The 18,193-nt window shown below is 42.2% G+C and overlaps 1 protein-coding gene across 1 annotated transcript; it reads left to right on the top strand.

The window, feature by feature from the left end:
• The first annotated feature begins 241 nt into the window (after positions 1-241).
• LOC146976770 (poly(ADP-ribose) glycohydrolase-like) lies at positions 242-16,769 on the top strand. Its single transcript, XM_085792549.1, has 16 exons — positions 242-378; positions 1,529-2,124; positions 3,229-3,351; positions 5,926-6,015; positions 6,101-6,172; positions 6,261-6,347; positions 7,158-7,318; positions 7,998-8,077; positions 8,167-8,239; positions 9,347-9,422; positions 9,519-9,666; positions 13,155-13,233; positions 13,326-13,434; positions 14,030-14,123; positions 14,429-14,557; positions 15,977-16,769. The coding sequence occupies exons 2-16, from the start codon at positions 1,531-1,533 to the stop codon at positions 16,093-16,095; spliced, it is 2,034 nt and encodes a 677-aa protein (XP_085648675.1). The 5' UTR covers positions 242-378; positions 1,529-1,530; the 3' UTR covers positions 16,096-16,769.
• Positions 16,770-18,193: the final 1,424 nt, after the last annotated feature.

The raw sequence follows: 18,193 nt of genomic DNA, 5'->3' as shown, positions 1-18,193 counted from the left end.
ATAATTTTAAAAAAGGATGTTTACATGGAGCCGGAAGTGACATCATAATAAAAGAACGAAGCGTGTTAAAAAAAATGTGATAAAGTTTTATAAAGTTATAAATGAACTCAGTTTAACGGTGATTATTGATTATTATTGTGATTATGAAGGTGATTATTGAAGAAAAAGAACAAGAACAAGAAAAGTAAATCCGCCTCCTTTGTGTTTATGACTTTTTTTTCTGCTTCACTTTCGTTTTCGTCTCAAACAGAAACTAAACTTCACGTTGTTTGCTGTCGGTCGGCCGTGTTTGTTTCTGGGGCTCGAACCTGCTGCTGTGACGGTGTAGCTACAAACCCCGTTAAACGTCCAACAGCTCGTGGCCAGGTGAGCGGACAGGTGAGTCGGTGTGTTGTGTTGTGTTGTGTTGTTGTGTTGTGTGTCGGTTCATGTGGAGAATCAGATTCACCTGCAGCTGATCGATAATAATAATCTGTGTTTTTATAGCCTAATGTTAATCTGAATCTGTTAAAACATCTGGATTAATGACGTCACAGCTGCTGTTTTATTCACAAACTTGTTTTGTTTATTCAGGTCACAGCTACCGGAAGTAGATATGAATATAACAACGTCATTGGGCTTTTATTGTGAAAGATTCGCAGGAAACACTAAAATCTGAAGTAGCCTATTTATCATGCAGGATGTTCCCCTTCAAAGTAAAGTTACAGACTGTTTGTTATTTTAGAATAGGCTGTATTTATACACACACACACACACACACACACACACACACCACTGCAAAATGTTCACTTTCTCTGGTTTTTACTATTTATAAGTTTGTGTTTGAGTAGTTTGTTTTATTCTATTAAAGGGATAGTTCAACACTGTGTCAAACTGGCCCATTGCCATAATCCCTATAGTCATAGCAGTAGGTTTGTTACCTTTAATTGTCGGTGCAAGCTGTTTTTAGAACGGTGGAGCAGAGCCGTGAGCTGCTCCAATGAAATTCATGTAAAACCGCTGATGCGTGTTGCCTTCAGGGACAGTTTTTCATCAACAGTCTCTGTATTTCCCTCTAAAACAACTCTGTGTGGTAACGTTGTGTTATTATCTCATAGTGTGGTGAATGTGCAGCTCACAACTTGTCCACCAGAGCGTTGTGGAGTTGTTGGATTGTGTATTTGATGAGTTTGATGAGGGAAACCAAGAAATCCCATAATGAGCCTCTGTAGTGTAGCTCTGAGCAGCTCACGGCTCTGCTCCGCCGTTCTAAAAACAGCTTGCACCGACAATTAAAGGTACACAACACAACATGAATATTTTAACTTAGGAAGAGTTTATAAATCAGTTTAACGAGTGTCGTAGCTTCATGTAGAGAAGCTTTTTAAGAAACATTAGTGAACGTCGTCGTCCCTTTGTTTTTCCCGAGCTGTATAAGATATATAGCCTATTTGTCATTGACATTTTTAGTGTTTTGTATTTGCCATCTTTTTTTTTTTTTATTGTCTCACTTTCACCTCTTCTTCTCCTCCTCCTCCTCTTCCTGCAGACATGTCTGGCCGACCCGGTCTCCGTAACAACAGCTCTCAGATGAACGATATCCTTCATCCAGATGACGACAAACATGACAGCAGCTTCTCCTCCTCCTCTTTCTCCTCCTCCTCCTCCTCCTCTGGACCGTCCTGTGCTGGAGGAGTAGGTGGTGGAGCAGAAGGAGCGAGGGAGAAGGAGGAGAGGGAGTGGGAGAGAAAGAAGAGGGAAAGAGAGAAGGAGGAGAGGGAGAGGGAGAAAGAGAAGGAGATGAAGAGGAGGGAGGAGTGGGATAGAAAGTGGAAGGAGGAGAAGGAGGAGAGGGAGAAGGAGAGGAGGGAGGAGAAGGAGGAAAAAGTGGGGGAGAAGGAGAGGGCGCAGAGGGAGAGAAAGTGGAAGGAGGAGAAGGAGAAAGAGGAGAGGGAGGAGAGGGAGAAGGAGAGGAAGAGGAGGGAGGAGAAGGAGAAGGAGGAGAGGGAGAAGGAGAGGAAGAGGAGGGAGGAGAAGGGGGAGGGATCTTCCTCATCATGTTGTTCTCAGAGCGACCTGAGGACTCGGGGTCAAACCAACCTGAAGGAGCTGATGTTCAGTGACTCACACACCGTCCTCATAGACGTAAGACTCAATACTCAGCTTCATTATAATAATAATAATAATAATAATGATAAAAACTGTGTAAGAAAAAAGAAGAAATGAAGTGTCTGGCAGCAGTGGCGTCAATTCAGCCAAAGCTAAGGTATGGCAAGGCTTAACTACAGTATCAATCAATATGCCCAGTAATCATCACAAAAGTCTGCTATGTAGCTTCTCTATGTGGTTAGGAAAATTTGAACTTTTTCAAATGCAGTCTCATAATTCATCCCGCTAACGCAACTATGGACACAAACACAAACACAGCACAAGCTACGTAGGCTAAGTGTTGATCAATTCAGTCAAATGCACCTTTACTCATCCGTTTTCAGCACCATGGGTAGCAAGCGGCAGGGTTAGAGAGCAGTAACAGCCTTTCTGACAAACGCAATTTCACTCATTCTGTTCACTTCATTCACTGTGTAATTGCAACAATATCATGTGAACATACCAGGTAAACATAAAACTGTTGAAGTGCAAATGCAAAGGGAGGGAAAAGAAGAGAGAGAGAAATCATATTTCCCTTAAACAGATTTAGAAGAGCTACATTGGACCCATCACCTGCCTTTTTTTTTTTTGATGAAAAATGATTCCAAAGTTCACTGCTTCCTTTTCATTTTACGTTGTTGTTCTTTTAATTCTACATATTCAAACACATACTCAGCAAGACAAATCGCGCTAATAACAATAATGAAACCAGCTCTGACCTCCGTCGTCTCGTCAGGGGGGGCTGGGAGATACCACATTTCAAGATATGGAGGGGGGATAGGCTACAAGTGTGGGGAAAGATAATACCTAGAGCAATCGATTGTGTTGTTCTGATTTTCATTTGTAGTTAATTTATATGTATTAAATAATAGAATAATCAATACAAATTGACACAGAGTAATTCCATACATTTATTTAAAAAAAAGGAACATTTACATTTTCCCCTGGAGCCATGTCTGGCAGCATCAAACATTTTAAACCAATGTCTAGTTAAAGGTCCTGACAGCGACATAAAACACAGTCAGACCAAACACTGAGAAGAGAACCAGAACTTTTTACTACATTTCAAACAGGAAGTTGAACTCTTGTCTCTTCTTTCAGGTGAAGGCCTTCAACCACAAGAAGATGATCCTCCCTCAGATAGGCCGAGACCTCTGGCAAAGTGACTTCGTGAAGCTGCCGACGTCACAGAGAAATCACATGACGAAGAGCGGAACGTTCACGGTTCGTCCACGTTTTCCACTTGTTGCACCTGCAAGACTTGATCTAGGAAAAGTTTGATTCAAACAAATATTTCCTTGGTCGATAGATAGCCAGACGCTGAGGAGAGAGTGTTTGTTAAAGGGATACAGCAACATTTTTTTTTTCGTGTCTTGCCTCACTCCCGAGTCCATGACCAGCAGATAGACACCATCCTTTCAACTGTGCGTGCAGTAACAAGGGAGATAGAGCCGTATCACCCGTAATTAGCTTAGCTCAAACACTGGAAGGGTATGGGTAGTGTTAGCCTGCCTCCACCTAAAGTCACTAAGTAGCTTAGCTCAAACACTGGAAGTGTATGGGTAGTGTTAGCCTGCCTCCACCTAAAGTCGCTAAGTAGCTTAGCTCAAACACTGGAAGTGTATGGGTAGTGTTAGCCTGCCTCCACCTGAAGTCGCTAATTAGCTTAGCTCAAACACTGGAAGTGTATGGGTAGTGTTAGCCTGCCTCCACCTAAAGTCGCTAATTAGCTTAGCTCAAACACTGGAAGTGTATAGGTAGTGTTAGCCTGCCTCCACCTAAAGTCGCTAATTAGCTTAGCTCAAACACTGGAAGTGTATAGGTAGTGTTAGCCTGCCTCCACCTGAAGTCGCTAATTAGCTTAGCTCAAACACTGGAAGTGTATGGGTAGTGTTAGCCTACCTCCACCTAAAGTCGCTAATTAGCTTAGCTCAAACACTGGAAGTGTATGGGTAGTGTTAGCCTGCCTCCACCTAAAGTCGCTAATTAGCTTAGCTCAAACACTGGAAGTGTATGGGTAGTGTTAGCCTGCCTCCACCTGAAGTCGCTAATTAGCTTAGCTCAAACACTGGAAGTGTATGGGTAGTGTTAGCCTGCCTCCACCTGAAGTCGCTAATTAGCTTAGCTCAAACACTGGAAGTGTATGGGTAGTGTTAGCCTGCCTCCACCTAAAGTCGCTAATTAGCTTAGCTCAATCACTGGAAGTGTATGGGTAGTGTTAGCCTGCCTCCACCTAAAGTCGCTAATTAGCTTAGCTCAAACACTGGAAGTGTATGGGTAGTGTTAGCCTGCCTCCACCTGAAGTCGCTAATTAGCTTAGCTCAAACACTGGAAGTGTATGGGTAGTGTTAGCCTGCCTCCACCTAAAGTCGCTAATTAGCTTAGCTCAAACACTGGAAGTGTATGGGTAGTGTTAGCCTGCCTCCACCTAAAGTCGCTAATTAGCTTAGCTCAAACACTGGAAGTGTATGGGTAGTGTTAGCCTGCCTCCACCTAAAGTCGCTAATTAGCTTAGCTCAAACACTGGAAGTGTATGGGTAGTGTTAGCCTGCCTCCACCTGAAGTCGCTAATTAGCTTAGCTCAAACACTGGAAGTGTATGGGTAGTGTTAGCCTGCCTCCACCTGAAGTCGCTAATTAGCTTAGCTCAAACACTGGAAGTGTATGGGTAGTGTTAGCCTGCCTCCACCTAAAGTCGCTAATTAGCTTAGCTCAAACACTGGAAGTGTATGGGTAGTGTTAGCCTGCCTCCACCTAAAGTCGCTAATTAGCTTAGCTCAAACACTGGAAGTGTATAGGTAGTGTTAGCCTGCCTCCACCTGAAGTCGCTAATTAGCTTAGCTCAAACACTGGAAGTGTATGGGTAGTGTTAGCCTGCCTCCACCTAAAGTCGCTAATTAGCTTAGCTCAAACACTGGAAGTGTATGGGTAGTGTTAGCCTGCCTCCACCTAAAGTCGCTAATTAGCTTAGCTCAAACACTGGAAGTGTATGGGTAGTGTTAGCCTGCCTCCTACCTGAGTCGAAATCAGAAGCTGATTTCATTTTAGCTCTAAACTCTGTAAATATATCACTTTATCCACATTTCAAACATGTTTAGGTGAGAAAGTAGCCGTTTAGATCAGCAGTGTGTCGTTAATTTGTCTGAATACCAGCTGTTTACTATTTTGTTGGGACGAATTCGGCGCTACTCAAGCTAGCCGTTGTGACCGACGCACTTCCGGTTACTTTCACAAAATAAAACACCTGTTGCCCTTTACATACAGAAAACCATGACGATAGAATTTGTGCTTTTACTTTGAAATAGGAAGCTAACCTACCCTCGATGTAGCTAGCTTGAACCAAAATAAAGCGTCTTTGCTTGAACCCTCCGTTTTGACCGATCTCGTCCCGTTAGCGGCATTTGACCGCTCAAGATGCCTTACCGGAGAGTTTTGTCAGCTCTGAGATGAAGATCGGCCCGCCGGTTTCCGTTTAGAGTTGCTGAAGAGTTTCTCTGATGACTTTAGGTGGAGGCAGGCTAACACTACCCATACACTTCCAGTGTTTGAGCTAAGCTAATTAGTGACTTTAGGTGGAGGCAGGCTAACACTACCTATACACTTCCAGTGTTTGAGCTAAGCTAATTACGGTGATACGGCTCTATCTCCCTTGTTACTGCATGCACAGTCGAAAGGATGGTGTCTATCTGCTGGTCATGGACTCGGGAGTGAGGCAAGACACGGAAAAAAAAAATGTTGGCGTATCCCTTTAAAGTTAAAAAAACATAGAGACATTGACCAACAGCTGCTCTGTCTGCAGGGAGCGGCCGAGGTGAGCAGGTGGGAGATGATCCAGAAGCAGCTGAAGAAGTTGGCCGGTAAGAAGGAAGTGAGCGTCAGCGACTTGGAGGTAATCGATCAGATTTATTATCAATTATGGATTGAACAAAAAATGAATGAAAACACAATAATAACGGAGATGCAACGATTTCCAGGACGCCATAATGAGGTACAACCCCAGGTACAAAGGGAAGTGGAAGTTCGAGGCCCTCGCCTCCTTCGTTCAGGTCCGTGTCCATGTATTCAGGTCATTGATTGATTGATCAGTGGTTGATTGGACGTCGATGATGATCAATAATCATGTTTTCTTCTCAGCGTGCCCCCAAAGAGGAAAACTACTACACCACACTGTTCCCAAAGATCGCTGCTCTCGCCCTGAAGCTGTCAGAGGAAGTGAGGAAGGTGAGAGGAAGATGATGATGATGATAGTGATGATGATTAGGGCTTTAAACGAGCAGGATTTATGTGGCCGGTAAGTGAATTTAAAGGGACAACGAGGAGTTTTAGAAAAGTGAAGTGTTTTCTCACTACATTTATGAGCCTCCGCACCGTGAAATTCTTTGACCGGTGCAAGACAGACTCATGTTTTCATTCATCAAGAATTAAAGTCAGAGGTTGGAAGACGATCACATACCGTCGTAGTTCCCACCATAAACGGAGATTCGGCGGCGTTATTCTCATGACTCGCCACGTATGTAATGTCTGTCTTGTATTGAAGCCTCCTCTTCCCAGTTCGTCAAATTTGGACAAACCGGGAAGAGGAGCTTCCGCTACAAAACAAGCTTGAAATATAGACTTATTTAATTTTTTTCGGGACAATTTCTCATGTCGGGGCTTCAATACAAGGCGGACATTACATACGAGCAGCATGGAGGTATTTGGATGTTTTTTGGTGTGTCTTTTTGTCACGAAGACAGTTGGTATCCATTTGCAACCGTCATATGGACATGCACTGCTACGCCGAGACCCCCTGTAACTCAGAGAAGCCACGGAGGAATCTGAAACTTCTCCCAGCCCTTAGTCCACATGAGGGGGAGGAGATAATGAGTGTAATTTCATTTTTGGGTGAACTATCCCTTTAAGACATTATGGCCAATCTCACAAATGGCATAAAATGCTAAATACCGGCCGATCCGACATAGCCGATCAGATTGGCGGAAAGCCTAATGATGATGAAGGTGATGATGGTGATGAAGGTGTCCATGTGTCCAGGCCGTCCCTCTGCTGAGGCGAGGACAGACGAAGGCCATCACTCTGTCCCAGCTCCAGATCTCCTGTTTGCTGGCCAACGCCTTCTTCTGCACGTTCCCTCATCGCAACGCAACGGGGCACGGCTCAGAGTACCACGCCTACCCCACCATCAACTTCAACAGGTAACTACCGGTAACAACAGGTAATTACGGGTAACACCAGATGTCTGAACATCTGTCAACTGAGTCTGACCTCTGACCTCACGCATTGAATCAAATTGTGAAATGGTCAAGTAAGCTGATAGGTGAGCCACAGCTGAACCCCTCTTCCCTGTATACCAGACAGTTACAGCGGATAGCCACGACCATTTTAAATGATAGTTTACACCCTTTGCACAGTGAATTCCAGTTTCTTCCCTCTGGACGGAGGTTGTCAGTCCCGTACTGCAGAACAAAACGTTTTAAAAACAGCTTTGTTCCAGCTGCAGTAACACTGGTAAACAAGCTGCAAAAGCTGCACAAGTCACTTTTCGGAGCATGATGTATCCCCGTTTTTTATCTCATTGCTTTTATGTATTCTTGACTTGGAGGAAATTTTGCTCTTGGTGTTTTTTTTTTTTTTTAGTTTCATGTTTTTTACTTCTTATATTTATTTCATGAACTGCAGCACTTTCTGTCGAGCCGAAGCTGTCTCTTGTTTTATGTGTAGGCTATGTGTTCTTTTTAAATGTCCTGTTTCTGATTTGATTGTTGTTTTCTGTTGCTTGTTTAACTCTCGACTGCAAAACTAGTTTACCCTCGGGTATCAATAAAGTAACCTGAACCTGAACCTGAACCTGACCTCTGACCTCTGACCCTGCAGTCTGTTCTGGAAGTGGTCGGGCAGCACCAGGGAGAAACTGAGGGCCATCATGCATTACTTCAACGTGGTCACAAATGAGAGTAAGTGACTGGCTGCTGTGGCCCCGCCCCCTCTCATGGCTCCGCCTCCTCCTGAAAACAAGTGACTGTTTTGTTTTTTATCTTTGCAGAGACTGCACCACACGGACTGGTGACGTTTAATAGACGTCACCTGAGAGACACAGACCTGCCAAACTGGAGAAGGTAATCTCTAACCTGATTGGCTAATGGCTGTGACTGACTGAGTGATAAAGTTCAACTATTGGTTTGTTCGCAACTATGAAAATGAAACTTCATAGCTGCATTTATGAAATAGCAAATAAATTAATTATTGGACTTTTTCAAACATCTACTACTCCAGCATATTTTCACCTAGAGACTCCATTTAAACTCTAAAATGTAGATACAAGTCTTGTGTATTGGTGTATTAATCCACGTTTTGATAGGTCATATAGTTTTTGATCAATCACTGTTCAATGACCATGATCATTTTAAGAGAAATGTTGAGATTATAATGGGTGTGTATGGCACGGAATGTTCGTGTCAGAGTGGATGACATCATCAGCTAGAGTGGGAGGAGAGGACTGAAATTGTCTGAAACTTTTCTCTTTCCACGCTGCTCACGGCCACAATTTACACTCTACACACATGATTTTTTCCACAGTTGTAGACAAACTTGTCCTCTCTGTAACAATGTGCTCAACAGAGCAGAGAGACTTACAGAATTTAAACTGTGAGCCTCTCAGTGCGGCCAGGTCTCTCCCTGCTCCTCATTGACTCCAATACAAAGATTTTCTGAGAGAAGCAGAACGGACCCCTGTTTATAACTCGCAAGTGTCTCCAAAATATTTACTGTAGAAACACCAAAGTCATATCAAATCGTTCAGGAAGTCCTTACGACGACCACGGTCTGCTTCTTTCTCTGATAGGAGCTACCGTTTTGTCAGAGTAAGCCCAAATGTGAGACCAGCGCAGAGGCAGAAAATCACTCTTTTTCTCTACATTTCTGTCTGCCTCAGCCTGGGGGGGGCCCTATCGTCATGGCAACCACCTCAAGTTGCCGTGGTAACCTCTGAACATTTGAAAAGTGAAAACTACGGTGGCCCTGAGGCTCATCATCACGCTGCAACTTCAGAAAGCACATTAAGACACGAAAAGGAAACAACTTTATCAGTTTTAGCTGCAAAAACTCTGGACTCAACAGGAAGTGTTTCTGGAGGACACAATACAGTGACGGACCAGGCTAAAGGCTAATGCTAAGCTAACTGTCCATATTGTTTGTTTGTTTGTTTGTTTGTTTGTTTGTTGAAGCTGTGCAGAGAAACTGACGAAACTTCACGTGACGTCGCGCGGCAGCATCGAGAAGGAGGGAACAGGGATGTTACAGGTGAGAACTGAACCACGGCAACGACTCACAGCTGTTGATCCAGCTGTGGAGGGTTAATGTGTGTGTGTATATGTGTGTGTGTCTGTGTGTGTGTAGGTGGACTTTGCCTGCAACCGGATCGGCGGCGGCGTGCTGGGTTCTGGTCTGGTGCAGGAGGAGATCCTGTTCCTGATGAACCCGGAGCTCATCGTTTCCCGCCTTTTCACCGAGGAGCTGGGAGACACCGAGTGTCTGGTCATCACGGGTGAGGGATCAACAAATTCACCTCAGGCTGTATGTTCCTATAACATTTTAGGTCTAACAGAAGGAATCTGAAGGTTTTCAGTTTAATGTCTCCTGTTTTGCGGTAGCTGCGTCTGTCCCCGCATCGCCACGGCAACGATGAATGGGAGTGGATTGAAGTTCTGCTGCTTAGGCTGTTTCCATCCCTCAAAGCCACAGACAGCGTCAGATGGAGACTCAAACATGCAGCCAGAAGTTTATTTACTTCAACAAGCCGACATGTTTGTAAAACTAGATCTAATTCAAAGTCTGGCGGAGTCGAGACCCAAGTTGACGCTCGGTGTGTTCAGGTGCAGTGGGAAGCTCCCGTTTGTGTCATAAACACAGGAATATCAACTCTTGACTTGTTTCAAGTAAAAAAAACTTCTGGGTGCATGTTTGAGTCGCCATCTGACGCTGTCTGTGGAAAAAAATGTACACTTGAATCAAGTCCAGAGTTGATATTCCTGTGTTTATGACACAAACGGGAGCTTCCCACTGCACCTGAACACACCGAGCGTCAACTTGGGTCTCGACTCCGCCAGACTTTGAATTAGATCTAGTTTTACAAACATGTCGGCTTGTTGAAGTAAATAAACTTCTGGCTGCATGTTTGAGTCTCCATCTGACGCTGTCTGTGCAGGGTATCCGCGGGGTCTTAAAAAGTCTAAAAAAGTCTAAAATTTGAAAATCTAAATTTTAGGCCTTAACCCTTTAACAGTTTCTGTATCCTGGGGGATACAGACATTTGGCAGGCTGTGGGGGGGAGGGGCATTAAGTATCTGAACTTAATATCATGAGGAAGTCTTAAGGGGGGATGGGTCAAGTACCCAGGTCATGTGACTTTATGGCAGCATTCAAAACTAAATTGATACTTTTATGTCAAACTCCAAAATGGCCAACTACGTGGACAGAGACACTAGGCATAAGTAAAGTGTTTTGGTTTTTCTTGTTAATTACATTATGGGGGGATTTGTTATTGAAATGATTGCTCTTTAAGGATAATTTTATGTATTCTTGTTGAAAAATAATGAATACCATTAACACAACTTTGATAAACAGGCATTGAATGTCTGTATCCTGGGGGATACGTTGTCCAGACAGGGGTATATAAACTGGCATAATCACTCTCAGATATACTTATGTTTGGAAGCCTAAACTCTACAGATAATCAATAATATAAAGGTGTTAAAGGTTGAAAATGGAATATTACTAGAATACCACCATCTATTGATCAAGACAGGCAACAAATAATTAGAAAAGGGAGCGAACGACAGTAAAAGAGTGAGGATGTTCAGGTCATGATTAGAGTAGTAGAGTGAATTCTTATGTAAAAGATCCAGTGATAGATACAGCATCTGTCTGCAACAAAACATGATGTGTTGTTGAGCGGTGTTTAGCTCAGTGTTGAGGCTATAGTCCTAATTGCAGGCGACCCTGGTTTGAATCCCGCACCAAGTGGTCCTATCCTCCACACATACACTTGCACACACACAGAGCCACAGAGACTGGCTAATTAATTGCTTATAATATGTTTTAAAAGTTCATAAATGAAATATTTGATAAATTGGTAAATGGCCAATTTATACCCTAAACGGGCAATGTATCTTGGGAGATACAAACTCTAAAATGAAAAATAAAGGTCATATTTTGAAAAAAATCATAAAATTGTGTTATTCTACCCCAGAAACATTAGAAAATAACATTTTTTTATTTTTCCAAAATTTTTATATATGCTTGCCCATTTAAGGGTTAAAATGTCTTAAATTTGTTGAATTAGTGTGTTCAAGTCTTAAATAATTTTAGACAGGTCTTAAATTTTCTTATGCCCAGCATGGGCGAGCATTTTTAAATAAAAAGATGTACCGTATTTTCCGGACTATAAGTCGCGGTTTTTTTCTAGTTTGGCTGGCCATGCGACCTATATTCAGAAGCGACTTATATATTTAAAAAAAAAAACCCTACGCTATGACCACAAGAGGGAAGCACGGCTTTTATTTCTAAATCCCTCCTCATTCAGTGGCTCATCTTCATCTTCCTCATGTGCTGTTCTCCTCGCTGCGCTGTCTGACCTGTCTCCGTTGCGCCGTAGCGCTTCACTCCGTCAATTCAGAGTATTTTCACAGCGTGTTCTGCGGTCAGTCTTCGGTCTCTGCTCCGGTCCCGACTGGGCTCCGGACACGGAGCAGAGACCCAGGTCCGACAGTGCAGGCCTGTCCCTCTCTGAAGCAGAGGAGAGGTCGGCTTCACTCCCGTCCGTCTTCACAGACAGTCCATAAAGAGTTTCTGATCACAGGGTTTCCAGCGCTGCCGCCTAAACTAACGTGTTAAAAAAAAAAAAAAGTAGCGATATTCACCACCGCCGCCCCCCCCCCCCCCCTCCCTCCCCCTTGGGACGATCGCCTTCATTCATCTCCGCATCCTCACACACACATAGGCTACACACCACAGAGAAACGCGCATGCATAACAGCAGCGCGCGCTATAGGTGCCGGCCTTTAAACAAAGCCTGGTCATTATATGACACCCGGCTATTAATTAAATGTTTGAAAAATAAATGTGACTAATACTCAGGTGCGACATATAGTCCGGAAAATACGGTAGTACACATTTATTCAAGCATTATTTAATACCATAATATATAGGGGTGACCAAAAGCCAATTTATTTACGTCAAATATTGTGCTGGTCATAATACAGAACAGGTTGTGGCTCGTGTCTGTTGATCAAAGAAGCTGAAATATTTCCATGTTTGTCTATTCTGGGTCACATTTAGAAGTCATCACATTTCAGGCCAAAGGGGAAGTGTTGGTGTTTTTACTGTTCTCCAATGTAAAAATGGGTCACGTGTGACCCTTAACATTATTCAAGGTTTAAAGCCATCTGCCTGCTGGTTGCCAGTGAATTAAATAAATAATGTGTTACATAAACATTTTTAATTTCACTCCCCAATTTCTTTTTGTGCCCCCAAATAGTTTACTTTAGATGCTCCTGCGACACTTCATTGTGCTTTATTGAATGTATTTTCAACTACAAACAAGCCTAACACGCAACTTATATATTGCAATCAATTTCTAGTTTTGTGACTCCGCATTTCTTTTGTACGTTTTTTATTTGTCATGATAGGTCTTAAATTTCATCCATAATGGTCTTAAAAAGGTCTTAAAAAGTCTTAAATTTGAGCTGGTGAAACCTGCAGAGACCCTGCTGTGGCTTTGAGGGATGGAAACAGCCTAAGCAGCAGAACTTCAATCCGCTCCCATTCATCGTTGCCGTGGCGATGCGGGGACAGACATACCTACCACAAAACAGGAGACATTAAACTGAAAACCTTCAGATTCCTTCTGTTAGACCTAAAATGTTAGGAAAATAGTTGAATTTGCCCGGATTTGTCCTTTAATCAATAAAGCAACAGTCAGAGGTGTTTTCATTGAAATAATACGACGGTTCTTCTGTTTGTTTCTCTGTCTCAGGTTCTCAACAGTTCAGCGTTTACTCCGGCTACGGTGACACCTTCGAGTGGGCGGGGCCTTTTGATGATCCACCAATCAGGTACGAGCTGCTGCTGATTCAACACCTTCAGACCTGGATGTTAGTTTAGTTTAGGTTTTTTTAAATTCCCAGCTGCAATCTTTTCTCCACAGGGACGAGTGGCTGCGCAGGAAAAGACAGATTTTAGCCATCGATGCTCTGGACTTCAAACATCGCCGAGAGCAGTACAGCATGGAGAAAATCAAACGGGAGCTGAACAAGGTGAGTTTGGTTTTTAAATTATTATTAAGGCCACGGGGGAAACGCACTGAGACACTGTTGTTATTGTGTTTTTTCTTCTCATTATTCCTCTTCCGTAACAAATATCCATTCAGAACTCCTAGGACGAGTTGGACTCAAACAGTTGTAGGATTATATATCAAAATGTGCCATTCGATCGGGATCACTGTGCTGTTACTTTTCCCTACAGAATATGATTTTTTCCAAAAAAATGTAAGAAAAACTGTGAGAAATATCTCATAGAGAATGAATGGGATGAGGTCAGAAAACAAACAATTTATTGGACTTTTTCAAACGTCTACTACTCCGACATACTTTCACCTAGAGACTCCATTTAAACTGTAAAATGTAGACACAAGTCTTGTCTATCGGTGTGGTAATCCATGTTTTGATAGATCATATAGTTTTTTATCAATCACTGTTCAATGACCATGATTGTTTTGGGAGAAATGTTGAGATTATAATGGGTGTGTATTGTGTCAGAGTGGGTGACATCATCGGTTAGAGATTTCAATAAAACATATCAATAAAAACTAAATAAAAATCCTTTTTACGTGATTTTCTTGTGTCCCTGAAGGCGTACTGTGGATTCCTGGGGAGGGACGGCGACCCGGACATCGCCACGGGGAAGTGGGGCTGCGGCGCCTTTAAAGGAGACCCACAACTGAAAGGTTCCTCTTATTAATTACAATTAAACTGTAAAAAATAATTTGTTGTTAGCAAAATGAATTTAATTTGTGCATTTGTGTATTTATCTATCTATTTCCACATTCATCCTTGTATTTTTTTCTTATTTTCTACACTTCTGCTTCTATTTATGTACATATATTTCAGTGTTTCTATGCTAATTAGATGGGCGGCCTAATTACCATAATGTAGAAACGGCTAAATAAATCTTTAAATGAATTTACATTTATTTATTTAATTAAGTCATTATTCGAGGAGCTGATTTTGTGTTCTCGTTGTGTCGTTGCAGCTCTGATTCAGCTGATGGCGGCGGCGGCGGCGAAAAGGGGCGTGGCCTTCTTCACCTTCGGCGACGAGCTGCTGAAGGAGCAGCTGGAGCAGATCTACCACCTGCTGGTCACCGAGGGAACCACAGTCGGTCAGTCGGCGTCACGTTGTCATAGTAACTCACCAGCGTCCAATATGACGGTTGCAAATGGATACCAACTGTCTTCGTAACAAAAAGACACACCAAAAAACATCCAGATACCTCCATGCTGCTCGTATGTAATGTCCCTCTTGTATTGAAGCCTCGAAATGCAAAATTGTCCCGAAAAAAATTAAATAAGTCTATATTTCAAGCTTGTTTTGTAGCGGAAGCTTCTCTTTACAGTTCGTCCAAATTTGACGAACCGGGAAGAGGAGCTTCAAGAAGCTTCCGCTACAAAACAAGCTTGAAATATCAGGGTTCTTACGGATCCTTAAAAAGTCTTAAAAGGCACTGAATTCATTAACCCTCTAGGCGCCAAAGTCGCATTATTGCGACAGGCAGCATGCTTGGATAAAACAGCCCATATCTTTAAATCTACTGCCCTATATTGTTACTGCTTGGTACCACTAGATGGCGAACACGTTCAGCTTCAATCCTCACGTCATTTGTGGGTGTGTTTTTCTACAAAATATCTGAGAAAAAAAAGTTTGATTGGCGCACAGGCGCTCCGCTTTTTCTCGCGGAGCTCACGCAGCTCACGCAGCTCGGAGCGACCAGGAAGTGAACTTCAGGTCTTGAGAAACACCGTGCGCCCCCCCCCCCCCCCCCCCCCCCCCCACCACCACACACACACACACACTCGTCAAGAGGGTTAATCTAAAAACAAGGCCTTACTGTAAATTAAAATGTCTTAAATCAATTTTTCAAAAGTCTTAAAAATGTTAACACTTGGTAAGTGGTATTTTATGGTTGTAATTAGTCTCAAATCTCAAAATAATTGGTAACATTTCGACATACAGAAGATAGTGGCGGCCGTCAACGCTAAATTTCTCACTGCTACCAGCTCCTGAGTCAGTGTTTTTTTTTTTCCTGACTTTTTATGCATTTATTTTGAAAGGACAGCTGGAAAGACACAATCCAATGTTCATGTAGCAGTCACTTTACCTTGGATCACATAGGAAAGTGGGTCAAATTGTCCCTAACCTTAGGTAATTGATGTGGTGTTTTTTTTTCTTTTTTCTGCATTTGTGTTTATTATGAAATCGGTCTTAAATTTAATTTCAAGTGGCTTAAAAAGTCTTAAATTTAACTTGGCTTAAGCTGTAGGAACCCTGAATATAGACTTATTAAATTTTTTTCGGGACAATTTCTCATGTCGGGGCTTCAATACAAGAGGGACATTACATACGAGCAGCATGGAGGTATCTGGATGTTTTTTGGTGTGTCTTTTTGTTACGAAGACAGTTGGTATCCATTTGCAACCGTCATATGGACATGCACTGCTACACCGAGACCCCCTGTAACAAAGAGAAATTTCAATTTTGGGTGAACTATCCCTTTAATCTGTCAAAACCGCTGCTTTCACAGACAAGCTGTTCCGTCTCCTTGACGACTACTGTGGCGTCCGTCGCCGTGACGCCGTCTCGCCCGTGGAGCTGTTCGAGTTCATCAATAACACTCTGGGAACCAGGAGGAGTCTCCTGTAAAGGACTCGTCTGAAGTTACACCGAGGAAGAGAAGGTGTTTATTATGGGATGTCGGAAAATTCAGTGTGTTTTGACGAATCAGTTAATTTCTTCTCGTTTGAGAGAGAAAATATGTTGCATGTTTTTATTTAGTGCGTTTGTGTTAAAACATGTTTAATGTTAAATATAAATGTTAAACATTAAAAAACTAAATTAAATGTTGAATCTAAATTATAAATTCAGAAGCTAAATGTGAGGGAAGTGACTAAATATTCACAATATATTGAAACTAAATTTTTACAAGTTGTCGTCTATTATTTTATTCTGTAAAGATGATTGGTATCATATCGATATCATTGATTATTGATCAAGGAAGTCGAGGGACGAATCATCAGAGGGAACGGTTTTAATTTCTGTTTTGAGCCTTTAAAGAAAATGATCAAAATCAACAGTGTGATTATTTAAATATCGTTCAGTTCAGCTAAAACAACTCTGTCTCATAACGTTCTGTAACGAAATGTTGTACTATCCCTTTAAGGTTTAAGTTTGTTGTGATGACGTCACTGTGACATCATCACTGTGCTGCTGCAGGTAACTCACCTGGTCACACCTGTGTGTTCGTGACAGAAACACCAGAGTTGATTCAACGGTGTCATCAGGTTAAAATGAAGTCGTCAAATGCTGTAAAAAAACAACCCATAATAACAGTGTTTGATGTATACGAAGTTTATAAGTGACTTTGTTTTTATGCACAAAATGAATCTGAAATACTTTTAATAAATTCTGTTTATTCACTTATCAGAAATGTGTCTGAATGATTGTTTTTATTCTGTTTATTATTATTATTAGAATAATATTATCATCACTGAAGCTCATTTTAAAAGTGAAACATGAAATAAAACGTTCACTAACACACATCGGTCAAAACGGAGGGTTCAAGCAAAGGCGCTTTATTTTGGTTCAAGCTAGCTACATCGAGGGTAGGTTAGCTTCCTGTTTCAAAGTGAAAGCACTAATTCTATCGTCGTGGTTTTCTGTAGTAAAGGGCAACGGGTGTTTTATTTTGTGAAAGTAACCGGAAGTGCGTTGGTCACAACGGCTAGCTTGAGTAGCGCCGAATTCGTCCCAACAAAACAGTAAACAGCTGGTATTTAGACAAATTAACGACACACTGCTGATCTAAACGGCTACTTTCTCACCTAAACATGTTTGAAATGTGGATAAAGTGATATATTTACAGAGTTTAGAGCTAAAATGAAATCAGCTTCTGACTGCTGATTTCAGCTCAGGTAGGAGGCAGGCTAACACTACCCATACACTTCCAGTGTTTGAGCTAAGCTAATTAGCGACTTTAGGTGGAGGCAGGCTAACACTACCCATACACTTCCAGTGTTTGAGCTAAGCTAGCGACTTTAGGTGGAGGCAGGCTAACACTACCCATACACTTCCAGCGTTTGAGCTAAGCTAATTAGCGACTTTAGGTGGAGGCAGGCTAACACTACCCATACACTTCCGGCGTTTGAGCTAAGCTAATTAGCGACTTTAGGTAGGAGGCAGGCTAACACTACCTATACACTTCCAGTGTTTGAGCTAAGCTAATTACGGCGATACGGCTCTATCTCCCTTGTTACTGCACGCACAGTGGAAAGGATGGTGTCTATCTGCTGGTCATGGACTCGGGAGTGAGGCAAGACATGAAAAAAAAAAGTGTTGGCGTATCCCTTTAACAACCTTTAATTTAAAGTTCATTGTCAGTGAAGAAACTGGATCTTTATTAATGTTTCCAGGAAAGTAATAAAACTAATAATGTTTTAGTGACTAAATTATTAGTGTCTCATCAACTTCCTGTAACTTCTCTGGACTTTTATTGTGAAATTATTCCATCATTCTGGAGACTCAGAAACTTGTTGACTCGTTGCATTTACACATTTACAGAAACTTTGGAGCCGAAGTGAAAAACGATCTGCAGCCGCCGCTCAGTTCAGGAAGAATCTTTATTTGTTGAAAACAATAAAACAATACGTCGCTATATGAAAATAAATACATCCTTCAATTCTGTCTTCACATTCTGTCAATCAACAGCAACACCACAGCTGCTGCTCTGGCTCCTCTATTAGTA

This window comes from Trachurus japonicus, chromosome 12, assembly GCF_045865225.1.
Source record: "Trachurus japonicus isolate A0001 chromosome 12, Traja_1.0".
Lineage (NCBI taxonomy): Eukaryota > Metazoa > Chordata > Actinopteri > Carangiformes > Carangidae > Trachurus > Trachurus japonicus.
This window is presented reverse-complemented; position numbering and strand designations above follow the sequence as displayed.